Source organism: Rutilus rutilus (assembly GCF_951802725.1).
Source record: "Rutilus rutilus genome assembly, chromosome: 7".
Lineage (NCBI taxonomy): Eukaryota > Metazoa > Chordata > Actinopteri > Cypriniformes > Leuciscidae > Rutilus > Rutilus rutilus.
In genome coordinates, this window is record NC_140221.1 from 39276336 (window position 1) to 39303037 (window position 26702).

General features: G+C 37.5%; 1 protein-coding gene across 1 annotated transcript in view; it reads left to right on the forward strand.

The window, feature by feature from the left end:
* Window positions 1-8543: 8543 nt before the first annotated feature.
* galnt9 (polypeptide N-acetylgalactosaminyltransferase 9) overlaps window positions 8544-26702 on the forward strand; it is a 90284-nt gene continuing 72125 nt past the window's right edge. The window contains exons 1-2 of the mRNA XM_084413330.1: window positions 8544-9423; window positions 21740-21920. Of these exons, the coding sequence (XP_084269456.1) occupies window positions 9183-9423; window positions 21740-21920 (422 nt within the window). The 5' untranslated portion in view covers window positions 8544-9182. The remainder of the gene's footprint in view (window positions 9424-21739; window positions 21921-26702) is intronic.

Consider the following 26702-nt stretch of genomic DNA (forward strand, 5'->3'; position numbering starts at 1 on the left):
ACAGTGGACATGCACCTACGATGACAATTTCAGACCCCTCCATGATTTCTAAGTGGGAGAACTTGCAAAATAGCAGGGTGTTCAAATACTTATTTTCCTCACTGTATATGGGTCAAAAATATCGATTTTTCTTTTATGACAAAAATCCATGTTCCATGAAGATATTTTGTAAATTTCCTACTGTAAATATATTTATTATTATTATTTATTTTTTTTAAATGTATTTATTCAGCTCTCATGTGGTATATAAATCTCAATTTAAGTTTTTTTTCACCCATGTGACTGGTTTTGTGGTCCAGGGTCACATATATGGTGGAAAAACTGTAGTTTAACATCATATTATATGTAATTTTACTGTAAAATGTGTCGTTTTTGCAAAGTTTTTCTTACAGTGAAAAACAGTAAAAAGGACATTCCCAGAATTCCCTGCTTTACACATATTACATTTTTTAAATAATTAAGTTTCTTTTCTGGGATGTTGTGAGTGCGTGATGCATATCAGCGATTGATGTTATGTTGAAATTGTGTGGTATGATTCTACTGTATATTGCTGTGATTGATTTATCAGGTGACTGTGTAATAATGACAGTTGATTGGATGGGTGTGGCTCTTGGCTTGCTGCACTGTTGTTCTCTAATATCCATTTCAGTCTCGCTGTTTGATATCTAGCTCCCAACTGTACTCTCGACCGAGGGTGTGTGAAGGGATTTGTCAGAGTGTGCGCATGTGTGTGTGCATTACTGCCTGCTAAAGGAATGATGAAGGGGATCTGACCATATGTGCATGTTTGTATGGGTGTTATGTGTCTGTTCTACTGTCTGTATTGACATGATGTGTATGTAACACATCATAACCATCAAGACAATAACAGCTGGTCTGTAGATAACCACAGATGGACAGAGAGCATGCACATCCCCCCAAAAACACACACATTCTCTCTCTCTCTCTCTCTCTCTCTCTCTATCTCTCACACACACACTCTCTCACACACACACACACACACACACACACACACACACACACACACATTGGCCTGTTTCCCTGGTGACTAGCAGGCAGGTGCAGCTCATGCCAGTTTTAAACTTTTGCAGAATTGCAGCAGAATTCCTTGTGGTTTTATGCCAAAGTCCAACCAGACGCTACTGGCACTTCTTATAGACCCATCTTAAGCCTCTAATTAAAAAATGACCATAATAATGATCATCATAATCATCATTATCTCTGTCTCTCATTAAGGGACTTGTGTCCAGTGGCCGGTGGATGACTGTGTATCCCAATTTTTTGTATTGTCAGTGTAGAACATATTTAGCTTGACATGAACTAAACGTGGCTTGGAGTGAAAGTACAGCCCATACGACAGAACATTTAGTTCATGCCAAGCTGAATATGTGGTCTACTCTGTCTATATAAAAAAACTGGGATACACAGTGTCCTAAATGCAGGTCATCCACTGGCCACTGGAATCCAAAGTCACCATATCAAGTATAAGCATCTACAGCATTTAAACAGAATCTTGCCAGTACACAACAGAAAATAAAGTAGACGGCAATATGTCAAAGCATAATTAGTTTTTTTTCCGTCAAGAATTCAGATCTTTATTGCAGTGCTACAGCTTGCATGTAAATCTGAAGGCACTAATGTTAATTATTCCATTCTTGCCAGCAGACTGCAGCAGAAAAGACAGTTGCTTGAGCATAATTTGCATACAGTTAAGCTTTGCCCTATGCTCCTTAGTTGGGTCAGACCTTTAAATTGCAAAACTGATTGTTAATGAAGCTTTTTTTGAAAGGAAGGTGAGTGTGAGGGAGCAGCCACCAATCAATGGACTATAACCAGATTATCTGATTAAGTCAATTAAAGAAAAAATTTCACTGATTATGTGAAAATCAAGTTTTTAATGTTGTTTAAATGTCCATGTGGTGTTTTTAATATGCTTTAAGACAAACCATGTGCAAATTCATAAGTCAACACCAAATCGCTGGTGTTTCTGATGTCACAAACTACCTTGTAACCAATCATGTCAACGTGTGGGCGTCCTTTAGCATATCAGTACTATGCAGTTGAGCAGGGGAGTCTCAAAATAAGCCAGGTTATCCCAGTATATTTTTTCTGTTGATATGAAAAATCAGGTATATTTAGCAGTATAGTGGATGTATGATGTATATTACAATGTTATGATGAACATACCTTTCTCAAAGGAGATGTTCAAAGCATTTCTATGGATGCTAAACAGGAACATGGTTTGTGTAACATTAGCAACACATTATTCGATTTTTGATAGTCAAGCAAAATGCTAATCATATCAATACCTTTATGTGTCCGACATAGTAGAGAGCAATACATAAAATGCATTACAATTCTAATGCTAAATGAGGTAAGGGTGTAGAGTTATATTCAAGCTATTTTAAGGCAGGAATAACACTTAAATATGGAAAACATTTAAATATGTAATTTTGTTGATTACAGATGGGTTTTAAGGGACACAATTATTGACTATAGGGGGACTTTAACAACGTTTTGTTTTATCTTAATATATAATGCTTCTTGCATGTTTAATAAGCATATTAATGTAATCAGGCAGGACTGGGTAGCTGCAGGGTAGCTGGAAGTGATAATGTACAACTCAGGCAGACCTGTAGACACTCCAGTGGATTAGTGTCATTATATATTACACTGAAAGTTCAGAATAAAAGGTTTTTCTAGGCCAGCAATATGGGGCTAATATGGTTAGGCTTCTCTCTATCTGTCATTCTATCTATCAATTTATCTTTTTATCTATAGTTCTGCATGTACATCTAGTATTGTGTGTGTGTGTGTGTGTGTGTGTGTGTGTGTAAAGATTGGAATCATTAAAACGTTTTTTTTTTTTAGTTTTGTCATTGAAAGAAGTCTCTTATTCTCACCAGTAATTTTTTCCACAAAAATATTAGCCATTAAAAACTGTTTTTAACATTGGTTATACAATTTTTTTCTTAAGCACCAAATCAGCATATTCAAATTATTTCTGAAGGAATATGTGACATTGAAGACTGCAAGTAATGGCTGCTGAAAATTGCTTTGCCAAATCTAGTTTGTATTATCCTAATTTGAAAGCTGCTGTGAATGAAAGCGACTGCTAAATTAATAAATGTAAATCATACCATACTATCATTTTATATACTAAAAAAACCAAAACATGGTATTAACACAGTACGTCCAAAAATTCACATATCCTGTGGAGGAAAATGTGATACTAATAACCAAAACGTGTTTCCTAGTTGCAATACGTTTTGTGTAGTCACTTAATTCAACTTCTGTTTATCTAAAATGCATTCCTCTGCAACAGAAACAAACCATATATACCAAACCAAACCTATAAATGAATAGCTTAACTTGCTGATTATGCACCTTAAGTACCTGATAAATAGCAGTTACTCAATATGCTGATTAATGATATGCTTGTTAATTTGGAAGGGCTGTGTAGAAGAGGCTGGTGGTCTGAATTACAGAGGAGCTGCTGGGTAAAGACACATTACTTCAACTTTCCCTTAAGTACTCTTACTCTTTCTCACTCACTCTCACTCTCTCTCTCTCTCTCTCACTGACAACTAGGTGTACAAGAAAAGAATGGCTTCCCCTTGAGCTAGTGCTGCTAAAAGCCCTGAAAGGCAAGTGACATTGGCTCTTATTGCTTCTGTGTGGAGCAAAAGCACAAATAAAGCATGTCACTGAGGATCAGCTTGGTGCAGGTATATTTCTATTTTCTCATCTCGGTGTTGAAGTTCAATAAAATACATGAAAATTGTTACAAACTTTAAGCACCAACAATTCCACAATGTTACCTGCGAAGAAAGTTTTCAATAGCTTTTTCTTCACCCTTCACTTTTCGATTTTTTAAAAATGGAATATTGCAGTGTTTATTATGAATGATTTACCTGTAAACAATCCAATCAATTCTTCATGGGCAAAATCAAGTCCTGCCCTATATTTTATTCTTGTTCACGAAGCCGTTTCACTCAAAAATACATGTCACAATAGAGAAGAAAATATGGTTGCAGTTTCATGCCAAATATGTCCTATGTCACACACCTGTGAACAAAACTGTGGCTCAAAAAACCAAAACAAAAGATGAGCATTACAGACAGATATAAACATTTAAATATTTTACTCAGTATGTTTAGCATTTTTGAAAACTGCTGTTATAAGTAATACTGCCACAGTAACTGTAGTCGATCGGCAGCAATCACATTCTATCTATTGTTTTGGAGAAAACGCAAGCATTTCCCAGTCCCATCTGTTTTAGCAGACGTCTTAACAAACCCAATCAGCATTTTCTGTAATGCGATTCACATTAGGCAGGAAAACTAATTAAATTCTGCAAAGACAGCCAGTTCTTGTTTCGCATATGAGAACAAATGACATGCATGTCTTAAGTTACAGTAAGAAGAACTCAAGAGTTCACATTTTTATAATAATCCTTAAATGAGGTAAAGGTAAATCTATTCAGCTTTCTGTTCATGATGGAGGAATGAGATTCGACAGAAACTCTACATTTCTCCCATGGACTATTCGGGGTGGTTTCAGAGGAGTGTGGCAAGCGGATGTTTATATACCCTTGCGATGCAATGTGATTGACGGGATTGGATGAATACATATCTCCTGTACTTTCCAACTCCCTTATTTGTAGGTAGAGGACTATGGTGGCTTTGTAGTTGGTAAAACTGAAATAAACACGAAAGAACGCAGAGGGGAAAAACAGGTGAATCTACAGGATTTCTGAGACTTTTTCTTTATTTTTGAAAGCATCATGGGAACCATTGTTTCAGTTTAACGTTTCAAGTCAATTCGCGGCCAACTCTCTCTGACAGCATGCATGCATGAGGATGTTACTGAGTGCAGTCTCCTGAGTTTTTCTATCGTTATTCTTTAAATTATTTATTATTTTATTTTGAAGATACCATTGTAACCAAGGCTGCATGGTTGCTTTGAGAGGATTAAACTCCAACACCTCCAGGCGAGGTTTGCTCATCATCATACAATTTGTGTGAGCGTTTGCAGCTTCCGTTCTACAGTCAGACTGGCTGAACAAATCTGAGTTTAACACAAACAGGGCACGATGGTTTCCTCAACAGGATCTTTTTAGGATTCATATGGCGGATGCCTTTTCACCTGCTCTTGACTTATGACTTATTTAATCAATCTAGCAATACAGCTGTTGCCTATGAGCATTATATGTGTTGATTCTATCTCAACAGCAGTGTGAGAAACCTTACAAGACAGTAAAATATATCTGTGCCAGCTCACAGTTCCTGCCCTAGCTGCTCTGTAAATAAAAGAGGCGTGCATTGAATACAATTAACCAAGATAAATTCAAATGCTAGTATAATGCATCTGTGGAAAATGAAATTGAATTTGGTGGCCCACTTTACTGTGTCTAATCAGGTGAAAGCATTCTGTCTCTCACACACACATTGGCAATGTTCAAAATGACATATTAGCATAGTCTGTACTTTACATTATACACTGAAACCTGCAGACTATTTTTAAACAGTAAAACATTTATATACAGAAAATATAATGCAGGAATAGTAAGACTGGTATTTCAAAGTATAAACATTTCACATAGTAGTATGTGACATCTAATTTTCATCTAAACGTTATTCTGCATTTTTAATCCTACTTCGAGTAAAATAAAATATGATCTTTTGACATTCTAATCACACAATGATTGAAGAAACCGATCACACTTTATAATCACTTCTGGTTCACTTTTCACACTGAAATGGAAAGTCAAGTTGTGTGTATTGCATTATAGGATACAGTATCATGTGCAGTGTGCTTTTGCTGAATACTGCACATTATTGCAAATGTAGTAAGTAAGTTGTCTCATCAGTGTATCTGTATCTAAATACAGCAAAAAATGCATGTATGCAGAATTCTATACTGTATAGTGTAAAAATGGTATGCATCGAATATATTGGTATGCTATAGCTGACATTGGCATTATTTTCCCTTCACTTCTTTTATGTCTCTCCATCTGTTCAGCTGCAACTTACCGGATTCATTATTTAGATTGAATCACTGGTCTGGCAAGCATTCAAAAGCATGGTGTTAGAATTGCCCGTTGCTTTGTGCACGTGTCGGTCTGCTCATGTGTAAATGAGTGTGCTCAATACTGTTTATATAAAAAGGTTAGTTCACCCAAAAGTGAAAGTTCTGTCATAATGTACTCAGTGTTTAATACAAATAGAGACATTTTGAATAATGTCTTTCACAAGCAATGGATTTTCTCTTTATATGAATAGGGACTGAACACGTCAAGCTTCAAAAAGGATGGCAGATCACCATAAAAGTATGGTCACATTTACCATTATTGGGTGAATTTTCACAGACGTAATCCAGTCATTTCAATGGAAACCCATGTGATTGAGAATTTCGTGTGAGGACAAAATATTTCCCCACGTAGAGTTTGGGACGGATTCAAGTTGGTCAAAGGGATTCGTCTCATATCCTGCAGAAAGCTGCTTGGTTTGAAAATGACTTCTGTGTGAGCTGTGCTTCATACATCACTACAACACTGACAATAGACAATGGACCGAAATTACACTAATGTGAGCGCCAGTGTTGGGGCCAACGCATTATAATTAACACGAGTTACGTAATCATATTATCTTTTTCAAATAACTAGGAAATTAACGCATTACTTTTAAATTAACAACAAAATATCTGACTTACTTTTTCAGAGTTTCTTCTGTCCTCATGTTAAGAGAAATCAAGAGTAAGTGCGCTGTGCAAACATGACGGTTATTGTAGTTCTAGACTAAATGTGAGCAGGCATTTACTCATCTCACTTGCACAAAAACAGATTCAGTATTCCTCAACATGAATAAAAACAGTAAAATATTATGCAAGACTGCAAATTAATATATATTAAATAGCCTTAATTGTTAAATTACACAAATATACTTTATGTATTTAATCTCACTATATTTTGCTCCTGACCTTTGGTCCAATTCAACCATACATATAAGCAAACATTACTTTAGATAAACATCAAATTTGTGTTTCCTTTTTTATAGCTGAAGTAAAATTGTTGAGCTGCATACGAAATCGCAGACATCCTTACTATATAGGCGAAAAATGGTATGAGATGAGAATAAGCCAAGATGAGAATAAGTAATGCAAAAGTAACGTAACACATTACTTTCCATAAAAAGTAACTAAGTAACACAATTAGTTACTTTTTAGGAAGTAATGCAATATTGTTATAGCCTGACTACGTCAGACTTCTTACTTCCGCTCAATTTCATTTTCGCTTCTGTACTTAGTCTGAGACAGCGTAATGGCTTTCCGTTTTCCTCCGGCCTGAAAACAGCCGGCCAATCAACGAACAGAGGGCGGGCTGAGAGCCGTGACGTAGACACTAATTGTACCGTGGATGCGTAGATTTACTTCACATAATCTGCAAAAGTTGTTCACAGCCATGTTCACTCCGGTATTTCGCTCGATGGTTTTGTTTTCGCATCATACTACATGTGTTTACAGTGGAAGTTAGATGCGGCTGAGCATGCGCATAACACACGCCATAACCAAACGTTATGTGATTGGCTTACGGGAACCAATGATTTTAAACTTCAGACAAGCGCCTCCCCGCGAGAAAGAAAACGCTTTTCAATTATGCCATGCCAGACTCTGTCTACGAAGCAAAGCGAAGTAGCAGAGTTTGGTATTACCAGGCTAATATTGTTATGCATTACTTTTAAAAGTAGGCTAACGTTCCCCAACTGGTGAGCTCAACTTAAAAGTTTCGTAAAGGTGGTCCACGTGACTCTGTCCCTATATCCTGTCAAGTTCTTCCAGGTCAGAGTAAAGTAACACAAATGAATGTCTACCGCAACGCAAATGTATTGCCGCTTTTAGCATGATACGGTCAACTGTAATTGTAATCCTTTCTAATCTATTTGAGTGTAAATCTATAATGAATTGATATGACAATAATCCACTTATTTTGTTGATATCCTAACCTCCTCAGATAAATGTGACTTCGTGAGCATATGGCCCACATTGAGTGCATTCTGGCTGACATAGGCCTACTATATTATTTTGCTGTTGTGGTTACAGACACATTTGAAAATGCATCTCAGAAGACTAGAGTATTTCTTCATGGTAAACAAAACATTTGATAGATGTAGGCTTTAGAAGCTCAAGAGTGCCCTGTGAAAGCAAGAAAACAAAAGCACAGGTTGAAAGAACGAACTGGCAAGAGACACAAAGAGAATATATAAAGGACTCAAAATAAAGGAAGACAAGTAAACTTGTCTCGCAGAACATTTTCATTCGTTAACGACCCACTGATTGCATTATTCCTTGGAAATGCCACATTTGCACTTGGGCGTAACATTGAAATCATTATTCTTATACAAACTCTTTGTAATTTAATTGGCCAATCTCCGTGAAAACATTAGAATGTAATCCAACAGCCATCCTCATCATCTATCATATTCCAGCCTTTCATCCCCTCACACAGTGTTGAATATTTATGAGTTTGCCGACGTCACCAGAGCGCTGAGCAGCGCGTGAAAAGCGGGATGTGAGGGAGGGAGCATGCGGGGAGCGCGAGAGAAGAACGCTGCCATGCAAACCATCGCTTGACAGCGTCTTTTTTTTTTTACTTCCACCTGCGTTCGTTGCATAAGGATTGTGGATTTCAACTGCCCGGTCATTGAAATCGCTCGTCTTATTTCGATGCCCGAGCGCGATGCATCTTTGCTTTAACAGACGGAGTCGAGTGAAGGATGCTGCACACGGAGGATCGTTGTTTGACATGCACTGACATTTAAAATGAGCCATCTGAACCGTGCACATCTCGTGCATTTCGACTCATGAGTGGACAGCGTGATTAAACGCATGCTTTTAATCTGAGCATAATCTCCGTAGGCTGCTCTGACACATTTCTAAACGTTTGTAATGGGGGTCAGCACAAGACCCCGAGGCGGTGGGATTTGATCGCAAGCTCTATTACGTGTTTTACTTATATATCATATATACTTGCATCATCATATAGCCTACGCGCGTTGACCAGCTGTTAAGCTTGTGAAACTGCGGCGCGCGCGGGTTGTGTGTGGTGCTGAACGGACAGCTCCCACCACAGCGGATCATATGGATCAATATTAGGGGTCTGACAGTGTCGCTCTCGGGCTTTAATGGCTGTGGCACGCAAGATCAAAACTCTGCTGACGGTCAACATTCTGGTGTTCGTCGGGATCATCTTGTTCTCGGTCTACTGCAGGATCCAGGACCGATCCGAAGAGCTCGTGCAGATCGGGAGGCTGTCGGATCAGAGACTGCGAGGCAGGAATGCCAAAGTTACGAACTCCTTGGACAGACAGTCCATTCTCAAACGGCTCGAGCGACTAGAAGATGTGGTGTATAATCAGTTAAATGGTATGTTAGCTTTAATCATCTTTGACTTTCATTAATAAGTCATTCACATGAATTATATAATGCATAATAAATCAGTGTTTTATGGACATTAAGATATTTAATCTAGATTCACACTTTGGATTTTATTGTGAAATTTACTGTGATTGAATACTTTAAATGAGACTTTTTATCACATGACAATTAATTTAGACATGTTTATGATGCAATAAACATGTCAGGAAGATCAAGACAGGATAAAGTGCACATAACCTATCAATATACATCAATCAAAGTGTTAGCACACTCCTAACGGGTTAAATGTAACGATATATTAAGCATTTTATGATTTCCTAATTTTTTTTTTTTTTTAATGTTATTGACGAAATATAAAGTGCTATGGGAAATTAGATAAAGGACAGTGTAAGGGCTCATTACCTGATTGTAACAGTATTTTGTTCTGTGTCTCTAACTCCAGGCATGTTGAGGGGTTTCAGAGATGTTGTTCTGAAAGTATTCTTGCTTCTCTGTTACATTATAACAGCAACTCTCTTGGACTTGAAGTTGTACACATTATGTGAGAAGAGGATCATTTTTAGACTGTTTATTTATGTATTTATTTTGACAGCAAAAAGCATTTCAAGAAATTGAAGCAATAAATCAGAATTGAAATAAATATTACAAGTATTCAAAATTTCCCAATCATGGTTGAGGAAAAATTGCAGTATTCACAGATATATGTCCATATAAAATCTGCAGAATTCCACTGAATTAGACGCTGCGTCATTCATAAAATTCAACAAATTATTTCCTCTCTGTGTTCATGTATATTTGGTTGCATGATTATGCTTTCAGCTACCAATAAGAATGAAGAACTTTCATATTTCTGTAGTATATTTTACCATTTTTAAATCCATTCCACATAATCCCACAGATTGTACCCCAAAAACAGTGCAGAAAAAAAGTCTGCAGATTCTGTCTAAGCCTGCAAAAAGAAATTGTCCTTCTACGATCTTGCTTCCCATGCACTTGAATCTGTTCTTGCCATAACCACACTTGTCCTCTCTCTTCTGAGTTCTTTTCTTAGAATATTGCAGCCCATTTCCTCATTTATGTTCTTAGACCATAGAACATTTTCTTCCAGAAAACATCTGAAGGTCATAGTTCACGTGATGTGCTATCCTTCTAAATGTCTGTTAAAAGACCTATCACTCTCTTTTTGCTTTTCTTTAGTGCATCTATTTGATCTGATTTTTATTCCGTTAGACCGCCACCATTTGTGTATAAAGGGGGTCACTCTGTCAGTTAGAATTATCCATCTTGCATTTGGAGGAAAGCCAAGAGGCACTGCTTTAAAAAAAAAAAAAAAAGCCCTCTAATGTACCCTACTGATTGAAAGGGCTTTCATTCTGCACAAGTGCCACCACATATTTCTCCCGGAGGCTTTTCCACTCTGTAGAATTCACCAGTCTGTCACAAATCTTCTTGATGTTGGGGCCGTTATACATTTTATTTTGACACATATTTATCTGATGCGCATAAAACGTGCCGACTGTATGTGATATTGAGACAGGAATTGGTTTTCCCTTGATGTTTTTACATTTCTGTTGCCGTATTTGCTTCCAATGTTGATTTGAAGTAATTGTCAATTTTTCTGTTGTTTATTGTCTTGACAATGAGACCCAGAGGATTACGCCAAGGTCCGATTGGATTTCTAGGACTCAGCGAGTTTTACAAGAAAGCAGTAATTGTCTGGCTGTTGATGGCACCCTCATCCCTTGAAACATCTTCGCAAATATGCAGTAAATGTTTGTATGAGCATTACTTTGATGAATAATTTCCCTGAGATCATATAAAACATGATCATTGACAGTGCTTCTGGTTTGAGATGGACAGATGAATCATCATTTACAACCCCCAACGTTCATTAAATGAGAATCATAGTACACCGCATGATCATGCACCTGTTTTTATTGAAAGGGCATCGGTGGGTGGCAAAATTGCAACTGAACTTGACAGCCAGGGATCATCATGCATTGTATTGCATGTAGTTGTGACCAATTAAGGTGTGACCTGACTGAATGGACCACATTTTGACATAAATGGACGATTTTTGTCACAGTACTCTAATTAGTTTAAAAGTATACTGTACATGTTTGTGGTATACAAGCAGTTTAATTAAGTATATATCCAATTGCATAGAGATTCTTATATAGTTGCTCTATTACTGTGCATTTACAGATGTTCATGGCCAGTTTGTATATGTGATATGTTTGTGATAACAGAGAACTTAAGTCATATTGTGATGTTCATCATTCTTCTGTAGGATCGCTTTACTCAACTAAATCTGACCTTGAGGAATGCAGGATGCAAAGAGAGCCATTCAGGGATAGACAGTTGGGAAGAGTTGTTTAGAAATGCTGGGTTATTGTGAAAAGACCCTTTATCTGACTGCTATAAAAATGCAGAGCTATGAGAATGTGCAATTAGCCCCTTGATTAGGCAGCAGATCTACCGTGAGCATTACCGCTAAAGTGTGCTTAATTTCTACAGCTGTAGTTCGGTTTACCTTCGCAAACACAGATGCGTTAGACTGAACCGATTTCTAACTGGGAAGTGATATAAACAGAGAAAGCTACAATACCATTCAAAAGTTTAGGTCGTTGCGAAATATGATTATTATTATTATTTAGAAGAAGTCTATGCTCACCAAGGCTACATCTATTTCATCAAAAATACAGTAAAAATAGTAATATTGTGAAATATTATTACAATGTAAAGAAAAAAAACTTTAGTTCACTTCAGAATAAAAAATTCCTGATAATTTACTCACCCTCACGTCATCCAAAAGAAAAGAAAAAAAGGTTTTTGAGGAAAACATTCCAAGATTTTTCTCCGTATAGTGGACTTTAACGGAAACCAACGGTTTTAAATGCAGCTTCAAAGGGCTCTAAACGATACCAGCCGAGGAATAAGGCTCTTATCTAGCCAAATGACCAGTCATTTAAAAAAAACAAACAACAACATTTATATACTTTTTAACCTGCTCGTCTTGCACTAGCTGTGATGCGGCACACATTCCATAATCACATTGAAAGGTCACGTGTGACGTAGGCGAAAGTACCAATCTAGTGTTTACAAAGCGAACGTCCAAAGGCTCTTTACAAATAAATAAAATAAATAAAAGGTAAAAACAATGAATTTAAAGTTGAAGGAGAAAATGATTTTTTCTGCCCACCCTACAATTTCCGCCTACGTCCGGTTACCGCCTGACCTTTCCAACGTGATTACGTAATGCATGAAGTCCTGGACGTGCAAGATGAGCATTTGTGGTTAAAAAGTATATGTATTTTTTATAGAAAATGACATCGTTTGGCTAGATAAGACCCTTATTCCTCGGCTGGGATCGTGTAGAGCCTTTGAAGCTGCATTGAAACTGCAATTTGGACCTTCAACCCGTTGGTTCCTGTTGATTTTGGAATGTTTTCCTCAAAAACCTTAATTTCTTTTCGACTGAAGAAAGAAAGACATGCATGTCTTGGATGCCATGGGGGTGAGTAAATTATTAAGTGAGCTACTCCTTTAAAATATCATTTATTCCAGTGATGGCAAAGCTGAATTTTCAGCATCATATACTCTAGTCTTCAGAGTCACTTGCTCCTTCAGAAATTCAAATGTGCTGATTTGGTGCTCAAGAAACATGTCTTTCTATTATCATCAATGTTGAAAACAGTTACTCAATATTCAATGACTCTGATCGAATCGGGGGCACAAAAACTTAATCGGGATATCCCGCTTCACAGTAAAACTCACTTGGCACTTAGATGCAGCTTCTGTGTAGTGTTAAATGGCAAGCTTAACCATTATATACTGTATGCTTATCACACCGCGTGGGAGCCCCCTATAGGGTTGAGGCTGTGGTGTAGGTGTTACGTATGCCATGCATCTATAAAAAGTATGACCGCCCCGACATTGTTCTGATACAGAGTGCTGGTACTATGGATAATGTAATTTCCCTGGCTCTAGTCATTTAGAGTTAGAATGAAATCCAGTGGAAGAAATTAGAATATCAATAAACTAACTTCCTGCTCCCAGTATACATGTTAATTGAGATTACAGATAGGATTTAAATGTTGTTTTTTTACAAACGTTTTTATAATTTGTTTCATAAAATTATATGACCTTGTATCACTTTATAATTTCTGGGTATAAATCAGCCTTTTGAGTAAGTATTTCACCACCATCGATGCTTTATGACCTAGCACATTTTACTGTCTGATGCATTCACAGGGGACTCTAAGGGGACTGTCCAATCCTACCTTTCATGTCTCCTTAACCACATTTTCCTCATGAATATTTATGCTGCACTATAGCATCAGGTTTGACATGAATTCATGTATTCATTCAGCTCCCAAATTACCTAAAAAAGGAGTATCTCTTATCCTGGAATCCATAAAGGATCCGTAAGACTTTTTTTGTTCAAATCTTGTTACATAATTTAAAGCCATTCTGAGTAAAAGTGCATCAGGCCTGAATGCTGCCAGAGCACTTTACAAGAAAGCAGGAGATAAACTTGACTGGTAGTATCACAGATGGATGACTGAAGACCTCCACAAACACAGTGGATTAAACCATACTGGTATATAGGCCTACATTTTGGCATGATCTGTTGACGTAGGATGCCATGGTGATTCGTAAAAAGACAATGGGCATTGGGACGCAAGAATCGATCGTTTTATCTCGTATAGTGGACGACCACCTACGCCGCGTCTTTGATGCTTTACGGCGTCCCGACAGAAAGACTAGCATGCTTCATTTTTTACCCGTCCTCCACAATGTGTTCCGTCAAATAAACTTTTCTGAAGTTTCCCAATTCTCCGATTTTTCTTCTGAGATAAAGATTTCATGACTCCTTTCAGCAGAGATCTCAACAGTGTCTCAGATTGTGATCACATTTGCCAAGAGAACAAAGTCTGCACTCAAAAGTGAGAGATTTCAGTGTGAGCGCCAACATTTCTCATGAAATTCTTCTAAGATCAACGATCTACGCTATGCTATCCACATTCTACTTTTTTTTTTATTTCTGTACCGTTATTATATCAGTATACAGTACCAATTGTCTCCTTTATTTATATTCTTATTTCTCTTAAGTAACTTCAGAAGAGACATCTGAGATCCGGCTGATACTTAATGAAACTTAAACTGACAACTCAATTAAGTCTTAGTGAGCTATCAAACAGTAACCTCTAAGCAAAAAGGAAAATATTCCTCTGGGCTGGGATCTGTATCCTGGTTGTCAGGACTGTAAAACTTATCATGAGTGATTATTATTCATGATTTCATGATTTCATGATTCTGAACTGCCTAAGAACACATGCACAGAATATGCTTAAAAGAAAGTGGAATTGGAGCTATCTGTCATGAAATTCAAAGCTTTTTGCAAAAAAATAGCTAACAGGATCCGTTCACAAGCCATTTCTCAAAGACAGACTGCCGAGCAGCCTGTTAAAATAATGAGTCTGGAAAGTCCAGTCCATTACAGAGAGAGAGGAGAGAGGAGAGAGAGAGAGAAAGAGAGAGAGAGAAAAAGAGAGAGAGAGAGAGAATCATGAATTTAAAAAATTGGACATTTTGAGTCAAATTTTTTTCCTTTTTCCTTTCCTTTTTTAAAATAAACAAATGTGTTTTATTGAATGCATGAAACCGAAAGGAAAGGAACACAAATTACAATTCCAGTGCTGAGATATTTCCTATAGAAACTTTTATTACCATCTACCATTTTTATTACCATCTGGTGCATGAATTATTATATCACAGGAATTATTATTCAAAACAAGACTATAATAATTTCCTTAGAATCATTGTTTATTTTTATTTTCCAAATTTGAAATGAAATATTCCATCAACCATGTTGAATAATTTTAAACATTATTTACTATTCATTACATTAGGCATTCAATTCATTTGTATAGCCTACATTTCTAAATGCAAAATAAATTGTCAGTTTAACAGTGCTTTGGTCAGTTTTTCCATATAAGAAGTCTGTACATTTTATATGTGTCCTAATATGTGCAACCTGGTTAAACAATAGCCCCTTTCACATAGCAATCCTGGTAAATTACCGTAAAATTGCCTGAACGACTTTACCGGTAAATTCTAAAATGTGCTGTTCATACCATTAACAGATCATTCACACATCAGTTCCAAAATACCAGTAAACTCTGTGATGTCAAGTGACCTCTAAAGTTGTTGACAAATCCGCCCGGACGAGGAGAAGTGCTTTAGTTTCGGTAACACTCCAATTTGAAGACATTTGTAAACAGTGTTGAGTAAACGCATCATCTGCTTCGTAATTTTATGAATGCCCTGCAAAATACCAGTTATCTTCATTCCACGTTCACACAGCGCATATACCGGTAATCTACTGATAATGTTACAACTTCCCTTACTGGTAAATTGACGGAACCAATTTATCAGTATATTTGAAAAGGTCCTGTTCACACATGATCTGTTTTCTGTAATTTACCGTTAATTTTAAATACTGTATGTGTGAAAGTGGCTATTGTTTCTGGTTTGTTGCTTTTTTTTTGTATTTCATAAATTGGTGTAATTATGACGTTTCTTTTCATGTAGAGCTGAAAATAGAAACAGAAACAGTGCTAATGGTTTAGAAGCAACTGCCGATTAGTTTCTAGACTTGTAGATTTGTAAACTAGAAATGTACCAATCACCAGTCTCTATCATGCCCTTTCCATTTGAAGGATGAAATAATGGTAAGAGGGCTATAGATTTTTTTTTTTTTAAGAGGGAAGAAAACAGAATAATTGCTAGTCCACAAACAGAGCCTGTTTCCTTTGGTCTTTGTAACTTAATTTCTTCAGCTCACTGTAATCACTGCTGTCTCTTTACAGCCTTCAAAGCATATTATTATCTGAGCACACACGCATGCACACGTGCATTTACATAGACAACGGTTAATAGCATCTCTGAGCTGAACAGCAGCTAAAACACAATCTCCTTTGCCAAATGTATTAGCAGCCACGAAAATAATCGGAGAAAGTCAGTTAGCTAGTTAGTTTGGAGTTTGAAATACCCTACGTCTACTTTCATGGAGGCGTTTGCTATATTGCCACTTTCAAAGGATGAAGACTAGGCTCAAATTGATACAATAAAACTGATGCCATCATTATTGTCCATAGCACTGTTTACAAGTGCTGAGGAAGCCTCTGGAGCTGAATTTCAGATATAGTAATGGTCGTTTAGTTTCTGGCATGTGCTGTAAGTGGTAGACCAATGACAACAGACTGGGCCATCTGACCAATCAGAGCAGAGTAGGCTCTCGGAAAGGAGGGGTTTAGAGAGACCGGATCCTTGATCAAGCCATTTCAGATACTGTGAGAAAAGAGGTGATCCTGCAATGTATATTTTTATTTGTTAGTCTTAGATGGTTTAAGATGGTCTAGATCAGGGTTATCTGATCCTGCTGCTGGAGGGCCACTGTCCTGCAGAGTTTAGCACCAACCAGCACTAACACACTTGCCTGGAAGTTTCTAGTGAGTCTGAAGACCTTGATTAGCTGTTTCAAGTGTGATTTGTTGGAGCTAAACTCTGCAAAACACCAGGAGCAGGTTTGGACACCCCTGATCTAGATGGTCTCCCATCCTGGCTAAAGGGGTTTTCTTATTGTCTAGACCCTGATCAAACTCCCCTATCTGCAATTTTCTAGTAACTCTGAAGACCTTGATTGGCTGGTTCAGTTGTGTTTAATTAGGGTTGAGATAAACTCAGTAGCCCTCTAGGACAGGATTTGAGAAACCCTGGTCTAGATGGTCTCAAAGCCTGGCCAAATTGGTTTTCAGTTTGTTTAGTTGGTTGTCCAGCACTTGACAAGTGACCAATATCTTTTTAACCAGCAAACCAGCTTAGACTTTTTTTAACTGTCTTTTGGTTTTTCAGTAGAGAGATATGTAAGCAATGGCATTGTGTTGCTTTGTTGGTCTATAACATATATGCAGTTTGAAAAATTATGATATTATGTTTCACCTCAACATTTTGCATTGTATTAGCAGACCACTGCATTAAGTCACTGTGATATGCAGTTTCTCTCTGCCATAGACAGCTGGCTCTCAGGGATTAGTGTCAAAATGCCAGGCCGCTATGTAATAGAATTCTCTCAAAACAGCCAACAGAGGCAGCCTTCGAGACAATGGAAATAACAATGACAGTGAAAGAGACACAAACCCTCAGACGGTTTCAGAGAGACATTACAATTTCAGCTCGAGCTTGCCAGAACACCTATGATGCAAGAACTCAGACTCCAAGTCAAGTCAACACTCTGGGAGGTCACAACTGCCAGGAAGAGAGACAGACCTGGAATATTTTATGTAGATCAGCTGGGATCCAGCCATTTGTGGTTGCTTTATTGGGTTCAGGTTGGAATAGGGTTTAATGCTGCACCAACTGGTATTTGTTGTGGAACAGCCTGGTTTGGATTCTAAAACACAATCTGTACGGTCTGTTGCCAAGCATGGTGACCCCCAGAGCCAAACCATCCCTTCTCAAAAATCACTCAGAATTTCTTAAATTTCATGTTTGTTAAAGGAAAAGCTTATGATCAGGGAAGCTTTTTACCTGGTAGACAAGGTTTCAAATGTGTGGTCTTGAGAAACATAAACATTCAGGGCCCTATCTTGCACCCAGCGCAATTGACTTTGTACACCGACGCATGTTTCATTCCTATTTTGCACCCGCGCAAAGCGCGCTTTTCCCTCCACAGAAGCACGTCGCTAAACTAGGGAATGAACTTGCGCTCTCTGGGCGGTTCAGCGCAAAAAAGGAGGCGTGTTTTGGCGCAAACGTTCCCTGGTGCTATTTTACTGTTCCATAAAACAATTGCGCCACTGGCCAGAAAAAACCTAGTCTAAAGTCAGTGGCGCTTTGCGCGTTGTTCATTATGCTATTTTAAGGGCGCATGCTTGACCATAATGTATAGAGTGCACAAACGCTCATACACTGTGATTCTCTAATCTACACAGAAGCAGCAGTTTTCATTTTTGCAAATCATATTATTACAAACGATAGATAGATAGATAGATAGATAGATAGATAGATAGATAGATAGATAGATAGATAGATAGATAGATAGATAGATAATTTATTATAAATATAATAATTTATTATAAAAGCATACATCTAGCTTACACATTTACCCACATTATTATATGCCTGTTTAGCCGAAGCTAATTTGGGTGTGTTTCTCCCATCCCCAATGTCACTTCTCTCTCTTTTACGGCCGTGAAGAGAGCGTTGCTCTCCTCGGCTGTGAACCGTTCCTGGCGCGCGCCTGGCAAATCCGCCGTTATAATAGCAATACGCCAAGGAAAAAGTGCGTCTGCTCTTAAAGGGAATGTGAGATGATGCTCTGATTGGTTTATTTCACGTTACGCCCAAACCACACCTATGAATAATGAAGCTACTTCAGACCAACCCCTTTTAGATTTGCGCCCGGCGCAAGAGTCATTTATCCCGCCGGGAAAATAGCAACAGCGCCAAGACCCGCCCACAAAGTTACTTGCGCTTTGCGCTTTGACACTTGCGTTTCAGATCGTTAAAATAGGGCCCTCAGAGTCATAATGAGCTGACATATTTTTCCACAGTTAAGGGTTGTCCTTACGTATGCTGATTTTAAGTGCTTCCCGTCAGTGTTATTTTACTACTATTTATACACTCACCTAAAGGATTATTAGGAACACCTGTTCAATTTCTCATTAATGCAATTATCTAATCAACCAATCACATGGCAGTTGCTTCAATGCATTTAGGGGTGTGGTCCTGGTCAAGACAATCTCCTGAACTCCAAACTGAATGTCAGAATGGGAAAGAAAGGTGATTTAAGCAATTTTGAGCGTGGCATGGTTGTTGGTGCCAGACGGGCCGGTCTGAGTATTTCACAATCTGCTCAGTTACTGGGATTTTCACGCACAACCATTTCTAGGGTTTACAAAGAATGGTGTGAAAAGGGAAAAACATCCAGTATGCGGCAGTCCTGTGGGCGAAAATGATGCTAGAGGTCAGAGGAGAATGGGCCGACTGATTCAAGCTGATAGAAGAGCAACTTTGACTGAAATAACCACTCGTTACAACCGAGGTATGCAGCAAAGCATTTGTGAAGCCACAACACGCACAACCTTGAGGCGGATGGGCTACAACAGCAGAAGACCCCCCACCGGGTACCACTCATCTCCACTACAAATAGGAAAAAGAGGCTACAATTTGCACGAGCTCACCAAAATTGGACAGTTGAAGACTGGAAAAATGTTGCCTGGTCTGATGAGTCTCGATTTCTGTTGAGACATTCAGATGGTAGAGTCAGAATTTGGTGTAAACAGAATGAGAACATGGATCCATCATGCCTTGTTACCACTGTGCAGGCTGGTGGTGGTGGTGTAATGGTGTGGGGGATGTTTTCTTGGCACACTTTAGGCCCCTTAGTACCAATTGGGCATCGTTTAAATGCCACGGCCTACCTGAGCATTGTTTCTGACCATGTCCATCCCTTTATGACCACCATGTACCCATCCTCTGATGGGTACTTCCAGCAGGATAATGCACCATGTCAAAAAGCTCGAATCATTTCAAATTGGTTTCTTGAACATGACAATGAGTTCACTGTACTAAAATGGCCCCCACAGTCACCAGATCTCAACCCAATAGAGCATCTTTGGGATGTGGTGGAACGGGAGCTTCGTGCCCTGGATGTGTTGTGCATCCCACAAATCTCCATCAACTGCAAGATGCTATCCTATCAATATGGGCCAACATTTCTAAAGAATGCTTTCAGCACCTTGTTGAATCAATGCCACGTAGAATTAAGGCAGTTCTGAAGGCGAAAGGGGGTCAAACACAGTATTAGAATGGTGTTCCTAATAATCCTTTAGGTGAGTGTAGTATGTATTAAAGATTTGAACAAGCTTTTATTTTTATATTTTATTTTTCATTTTTAATTTACTTTGTATTAGGCATTTTTATGTGCTTCTTAAAGCTTTTTAGTTTTCATGAATATAATACTTAAACTTATTTTATATCAGTAAGTTGCCAAGGCATTTATAATCTAATCTAATCTTTAAATTTTTATGTAATGTTTATTTCAATCAACTAAAACATTTTAAATAATTTTTGTTTTAAATAATTATGACAACACTGCCCCTGGTTTCCTACTTGGGATTGTTCATTTATGTATTTATGTGTTATATACGCACTGTCACTTAGTATACACTAATTGCTTATTGCTTTCAGAAAACAAGAACCACAGCAATATGATAAAAGACACATATGTTTAATATGTGAATGTGTATCAATAACATTGGGAAATAAACTCCTAGTTTATTAGCTTATTGTAGTATGTTTGCCAAGCTACGTAGAAACATTGATATAAAATGTAAGGTTATATAAATACTTTGACTGATATTGTGCAGCAGCTTAGAACATGCCACATTTTAATTATTAATAATAAAAAAATAAAAAAAGTAATCAGATTGATATTCTGAAATTCAATGGCACAGTTTATGAAAAAAAAACAAACAAGTAAAATATAGTCAGCTACAAGATATTTCCCTCTTTCAATGTAGTCCCAGTTTAGAAACACTTTGTAATTCAAGGCTTTAAACCGAACATCCTTGGATCATACACTTATTTCTGAATCTTGATAGAATTTTTATGTAGCTGTTAATAATTTAGTGAAACATATAATTTTGCTCTTTTAAATGTCAAATTGAAACGGCATCATTAATGGATGTTACACATTTCATCCCTTTTAAAGAGCACGGCAAAGGTTTAAATCTAGACTTTTGAATAACGCCAATTATTCTGACCAATGATTCTGATAAGGAACAACCATCTGGCATTCACTATCTGGTATCTGTACAATTCTTCTTTGTCACATTCTTTGGGTGTCAAACTACGCAGTATTTGATGTGCCCTGTGCCGGAAACAACCCTTGCATCAATCCCATTCTAATTAGCATAGAGCGAGAGGATAAATTAGACCTGAATTTCCAAAGGCAAAGAAGTCTTACTCTGCACTGACAACCCTTTAAACACAGTTCACTTGCTTTCCACCTTTTCCCCCCGGGAGATCTGTATGAAAGAGGTGACATAAGGCGAAGGTGGTGTCTTGGTGTCCAACATCCAATTATCGCCCATTCTCTTGTTCAGCAGTTATGATTTGCATGTCACTGGTGGATACTCCCACAGTAATGAACCCAGTTTTGCTTTACAATACTAACGGGATATGTTGACCTTTGTCATGTCAACTGAAGTCAAACATCTTTTCTGCTTTGCAGGTCTAGCCAAACCCATGGGACTGGTGGAGGGTCCTGGAGGTCTAGGACAGGGTGGTGCAGCTGCTACGCTGGGGGAGGACAGCCGAGAGACTGAAGGGAGGTACGAGGAGTACGGCTACAATGCTCAACTGAGTGACCGCATCTCCTTGGACAGGAACATTCCGGACTACAGGCCGAAAAAGTGAGTATGATGCAATGTCTTTAAACACAGAACATGCCCTTGGAGGTTGAGATAAGAATAGACGTTTAGGTGAGCCGCAGTGTGCAAAGGCATTTGTTCTACTCTAGCACACACTCTTAAATAAAAGGCTGCAATTTCACAAGTTCACACTTACAAATAATTAGATTGTGTAAAAGAGGATGGGTATTTGGCATGCTGTCCGGGGTAGGGCTCCGAGCTCAGAATGTGGCCCGAACCCAGAGTACTCAGCCCGTATCTCTGGCTGGGATAGGAACTAGCTGAGAGTGAGGAGTCGGGATGCAGAAAAGACTGCAGAGGAACGAAGGTGAGTCGGCTATAGGCCTCTAATCATACTGATTGTGTAGATTATTTGAACGTGTTCCTCCCATAGTTAATCGTTTCATTTCTGATGCATTCGATTTTTTTTGTGCCAGTGTTATTTTAGTATTATTGAGACACTTACGGTTTTTATTAAAAGTTTGAATTCGTTTTTATATTTTCCATTTTAATATCCAGTTTTGTTATTTTTATTAATTTTGTTGTGTTTTTGTCAGTTTTATTGTTTTTTTACATTTAGTTTTTTAACAAAAACGTTTTTTTTTTTTATAATGTTTTTGCATGGTTTTATTTATTTATTTATTTTCAACTATAATAACCTTGGTTTTTGCATTGAAAATATGAAGCAATTAAATTCCATATATTAAAGGTCCCATTCCATGGATTATTTTTATTATTTAATAATGTTTCCAGGGGTGCCCTTATAATGTTAGTATGTTTTTTAGATCAAAAATTGTTATAATTTAGAAATAAAAGGCATATTTCCTAGCCTGATTTCATTCCCTGGTTTGAACACTCTGTTTGAAGGGGCGTGTCTGCTGTGAGACTTCAGTGTAAACGCCCTCTGCTGTGATTGGCTGACATGCTTGCATATGAAATATCTGGCATTAAATGTGGAACTATCTGGAAAACTTTTACTATTACAGCTATTATACGTTTTTACTATTACAGCTATCTGGATTAACGAATCGTGAGAAGTTTTTTAAGTATTTAGATCTATTTCAATCACATAAAAGGTTGCAGTGATGAGCACTGAGCAGATGACAGTCTGTTGATCGCGTGAAAGATCTTATCATTGCAACGCAGTTTCTGCACTCTCACTAATGATTTCACCAATGCAAACATGATAAATACAGTAAGAGCTTCGTTGTGCAGTGTAACAGCGTCATTGATTTCATAACGAGTTTTGGCAAGTGTCCAGATAAACTCGCGCTGTGTGATTGATAGCTTGGGCGATTGGAAAGGGATTGTTCTTTGATCACTTTCTGTATATTAATCACAGTTTAAGTAAGATTATTTTCATCCTACTAAGAGAAACGAACGATGTGAAGAGTGATCGCTACTTCCATATTAAATCACTACTTACCGCTTGCTGGAATATAGTTGAAATAGTCCCCTTCGTCAGTATGAAACGCTGAGAGAAGTCTGCTTGATATTATTCCAGGTTAGAAAAACAGTCCGTGGTGAAATGGACAGAGCAAACTAACAACTTCGAATTAAACTTTTGCGGTATCCGATTATAGATAAACATCAACCACGTCTGTTGACATTTCGCCATCAATACGCCTGTGTTCCTGTGGGCGGAGGTTACGGTTCTAGTGACATCATTAAAGCAGGATGTAGAGGGGTGTAGTCCAATCCAGCCGTTTTTTGTAGTCAACTTCTGTTAAATAAAATATCTCGCTTGGCATTGAACTTTGAGCTTTATAATTTTACAGATATTATTTATACTCTAACAACAACATTACACACTAACTAAAGTTTGAAACATGGGATCACATAGAATGGGACCTTTAATAAGGAGATCATTATTTACTAACCCTAATGTCATTCCAAACCTATATGACTTTCTATCTTTTGTGGAACACAAAAGGAAATAAAAAAAGTTTGTGTACATTGTTTATTTGTTTATTTACTTACTTTTTATGTCTTTAACTTTTTTCTCACCATAAATATAGCTGTGGTACCTGGCATGGCATTAAACTTTAAAGACACAAACAAAACTTTTTTTTTTCTCAATAAAGTTAAGGTTAATTGGGTCCGATGTTGATTTGGATCCCATTGACCCATAAAACAGTTCAAATATTCCTCAACATATCTTCTTTTATAATCAAAAGTAGAAAGAAAGAAGTTTGTAATGTAGGTTCGGAACGACATGAGGGTGAACAGAATTTGTTCACAAGATATTTGAGAACATTCATTCCATTTTGTGATTTGTTCTGAAGTAAAAGTAAAATTTGGAGTGGTGTGCAACAAAATCCGACTTTATTGACTTGTCCTGCCACACATGCCGTGGCCCTTTAAAACCATACACTGCAGGGTTGATTTTCAAAAGGAAAAGCGGGTTTATAAATAGCCCAGTGGCTGAATCACTTCCCACATGTTAGCATTACAATGCCCTTCAGGGAAGAATCACATTAATAGAGTCAATAGCTAGCAGTGAAAAAGCATTGTGTTAGACAAAGGAGATATGACTGTGTGGAATAGTATCCCTGCCCACTAGGATAGTGTTAATGGTAGGAATGTTAATAATGCAGCAACAGTCCAGGGGTATTTTATATGTGGGGAAAACGACCTTAGAAACAGCTCTGGAATATTAATGGTCATTCATAATAAGTTATATATTTAGAACATGACCCAAAGCACAGATCCAGTGATTGAGAAGAGATACTAAAGGCTATCCGTATCTGGGTTTTCTTTTGATAGCTAGCTTGGTTTGTTGTGGTTAATGGTGGTCAACTGTAAAAAAACGACATATCAAAATATGAATTCTTTTCAGATATTCTAGACAAAAGTTGCTTTTATCACACTGATGGGTCTTTGTTTGATTGAAGCCATTGTTGATGATGGAGGTTGTCTTGTAATTGCTATTCTGAAGCCGCTTTAGTTGTTGTGATTCAAACTGTGTGCAAATCACGATTCTTTGTATGTGTGTCTTGGCAATAATGCTTCCCACTTGCATCGCTGATAAACACAATCATTCACACTCCTGTACACAAACATGTGTTACCCAAGATATCGCCGTCTGACTTGCACAATCCAAGCCATCACAAATCCGACCCTCAGTCAGCACGAGGGGAAGGAACTATTATACACCTCTTCTTGTTTCGAGAATGAAAACTTAATGATAATGATTTCTTTAACATGTACTGTAATCGTGGTAAATAATTCACAGGCTCTTGTTTGGTAAGAAACATGAAAAATTAAAATGAACTTCGGCTTGCAGCCCTCACTTTCATAATTTTGCAAGCAACACTGTGAAATGTGTTTGTATCATTCTCATGGGCAGTGCTAAAATACAGTTCGTTTAATTAAGTCCGTTAAGTCTGTGAAATGTTTCTGAAAGAAGTCTCTTATGCTCACCAAGCTACTTGATTAAAAGACAGTAAACCAGTATTATGGTAAAATATATATACACAATTTAAAGAACTGTTTTCTGTAATATATTTTAAAAGGTCATTTATTCCTGTGATGGCAAAGCAGAATTTTCAGCATCATTACTCCAGTCTCCAGTGTCACATGATCCTTCAGAAATCATTCTAATATGCTGAACAACTGTATAATTTGAAGACTTCATTGAATAGGTCTTCACTGGGTAGATTTGGGTGGCTCTTGTGATGTTAGGGCCCAGTGCTCTTTTGAAACGGTCCTGTAGAGAACCAGCCTGGTTTCATTGTTAATACGGGTATTAATATGTAACTCTTACAGACACAAAACATACTTTGTACGTTTAGGTAGATGCTGAAACGTACAAAATGGGCATATTGGCAACATTTAAACAGCATTATTACATTTTAACAGCTAAAAAACGTGAAATATTTACAAATCTTTTATATCAGACAAATCTGTATAATTTCCTTTTTAACATTTTATTAATGTTAGATCCCTAAACCCTATCATCAGTAGCCGAAGTGGGTCGGTACGCACCGGTAGCTACGCAGTACCGGCACTTCTACATTTTAATCTGTTGCTTACCCTCCATTTTTCTTGCGTTCTGGAACTTCCCACATTTCGCGGCAATTTTTTAATTCAAAAGAGTGCGGGATTTGACGTGTCGCTGTTGAGAATGGAGATTAAACCGCTGGATAAAGGGCTGAATTTGGATCTGTTTCTCACAATCGCACGGATTCTAAAGATTTGGATTACAGCAAACTAATAAAATTGATGTCTTTTGTGAATTTATGTTCCGTTTTGGTGTATTTTATGATTCTGTTATCAGTCACAGCACAGGAGAAAACGGCTTTTGTGTCCTACGGTGAACAAAATAAATATGACATGATAAATAATGCTTGAACGATTGATTAACATTATGTAATCTATCGAAACAGGTTTGCAGCAGAAGTCACAGAACAGAGCGAAATGTTATTATTTCATATTAAGTAGATGAGTAAACTGCATTAAATAAATTGATGTGACAGTTGAATACAATAGAAAAAAAAACTTTAATGCCATGATTTTAATATTCATAAATAGGAATTCGTATGCATTTGTACATCTGTAAAGTTGTTCAAATGTAAATAATTTATGGTTTAGTGCTGTCAATACGTAAATATTGTACGTTTCAATGGGTATGAAACCGTAAGTAAATGTACGTTTGGTAGAACCACTCTTTCTGTAAAAATACACACATATTCTCGTGAGATCACGTTGAGAGAACACAACCAGTAGCATTCAGCCAGCAGCATTGAGCCTCAGAGTGGTTTGTTTCTCTGACGCAAATCCCAT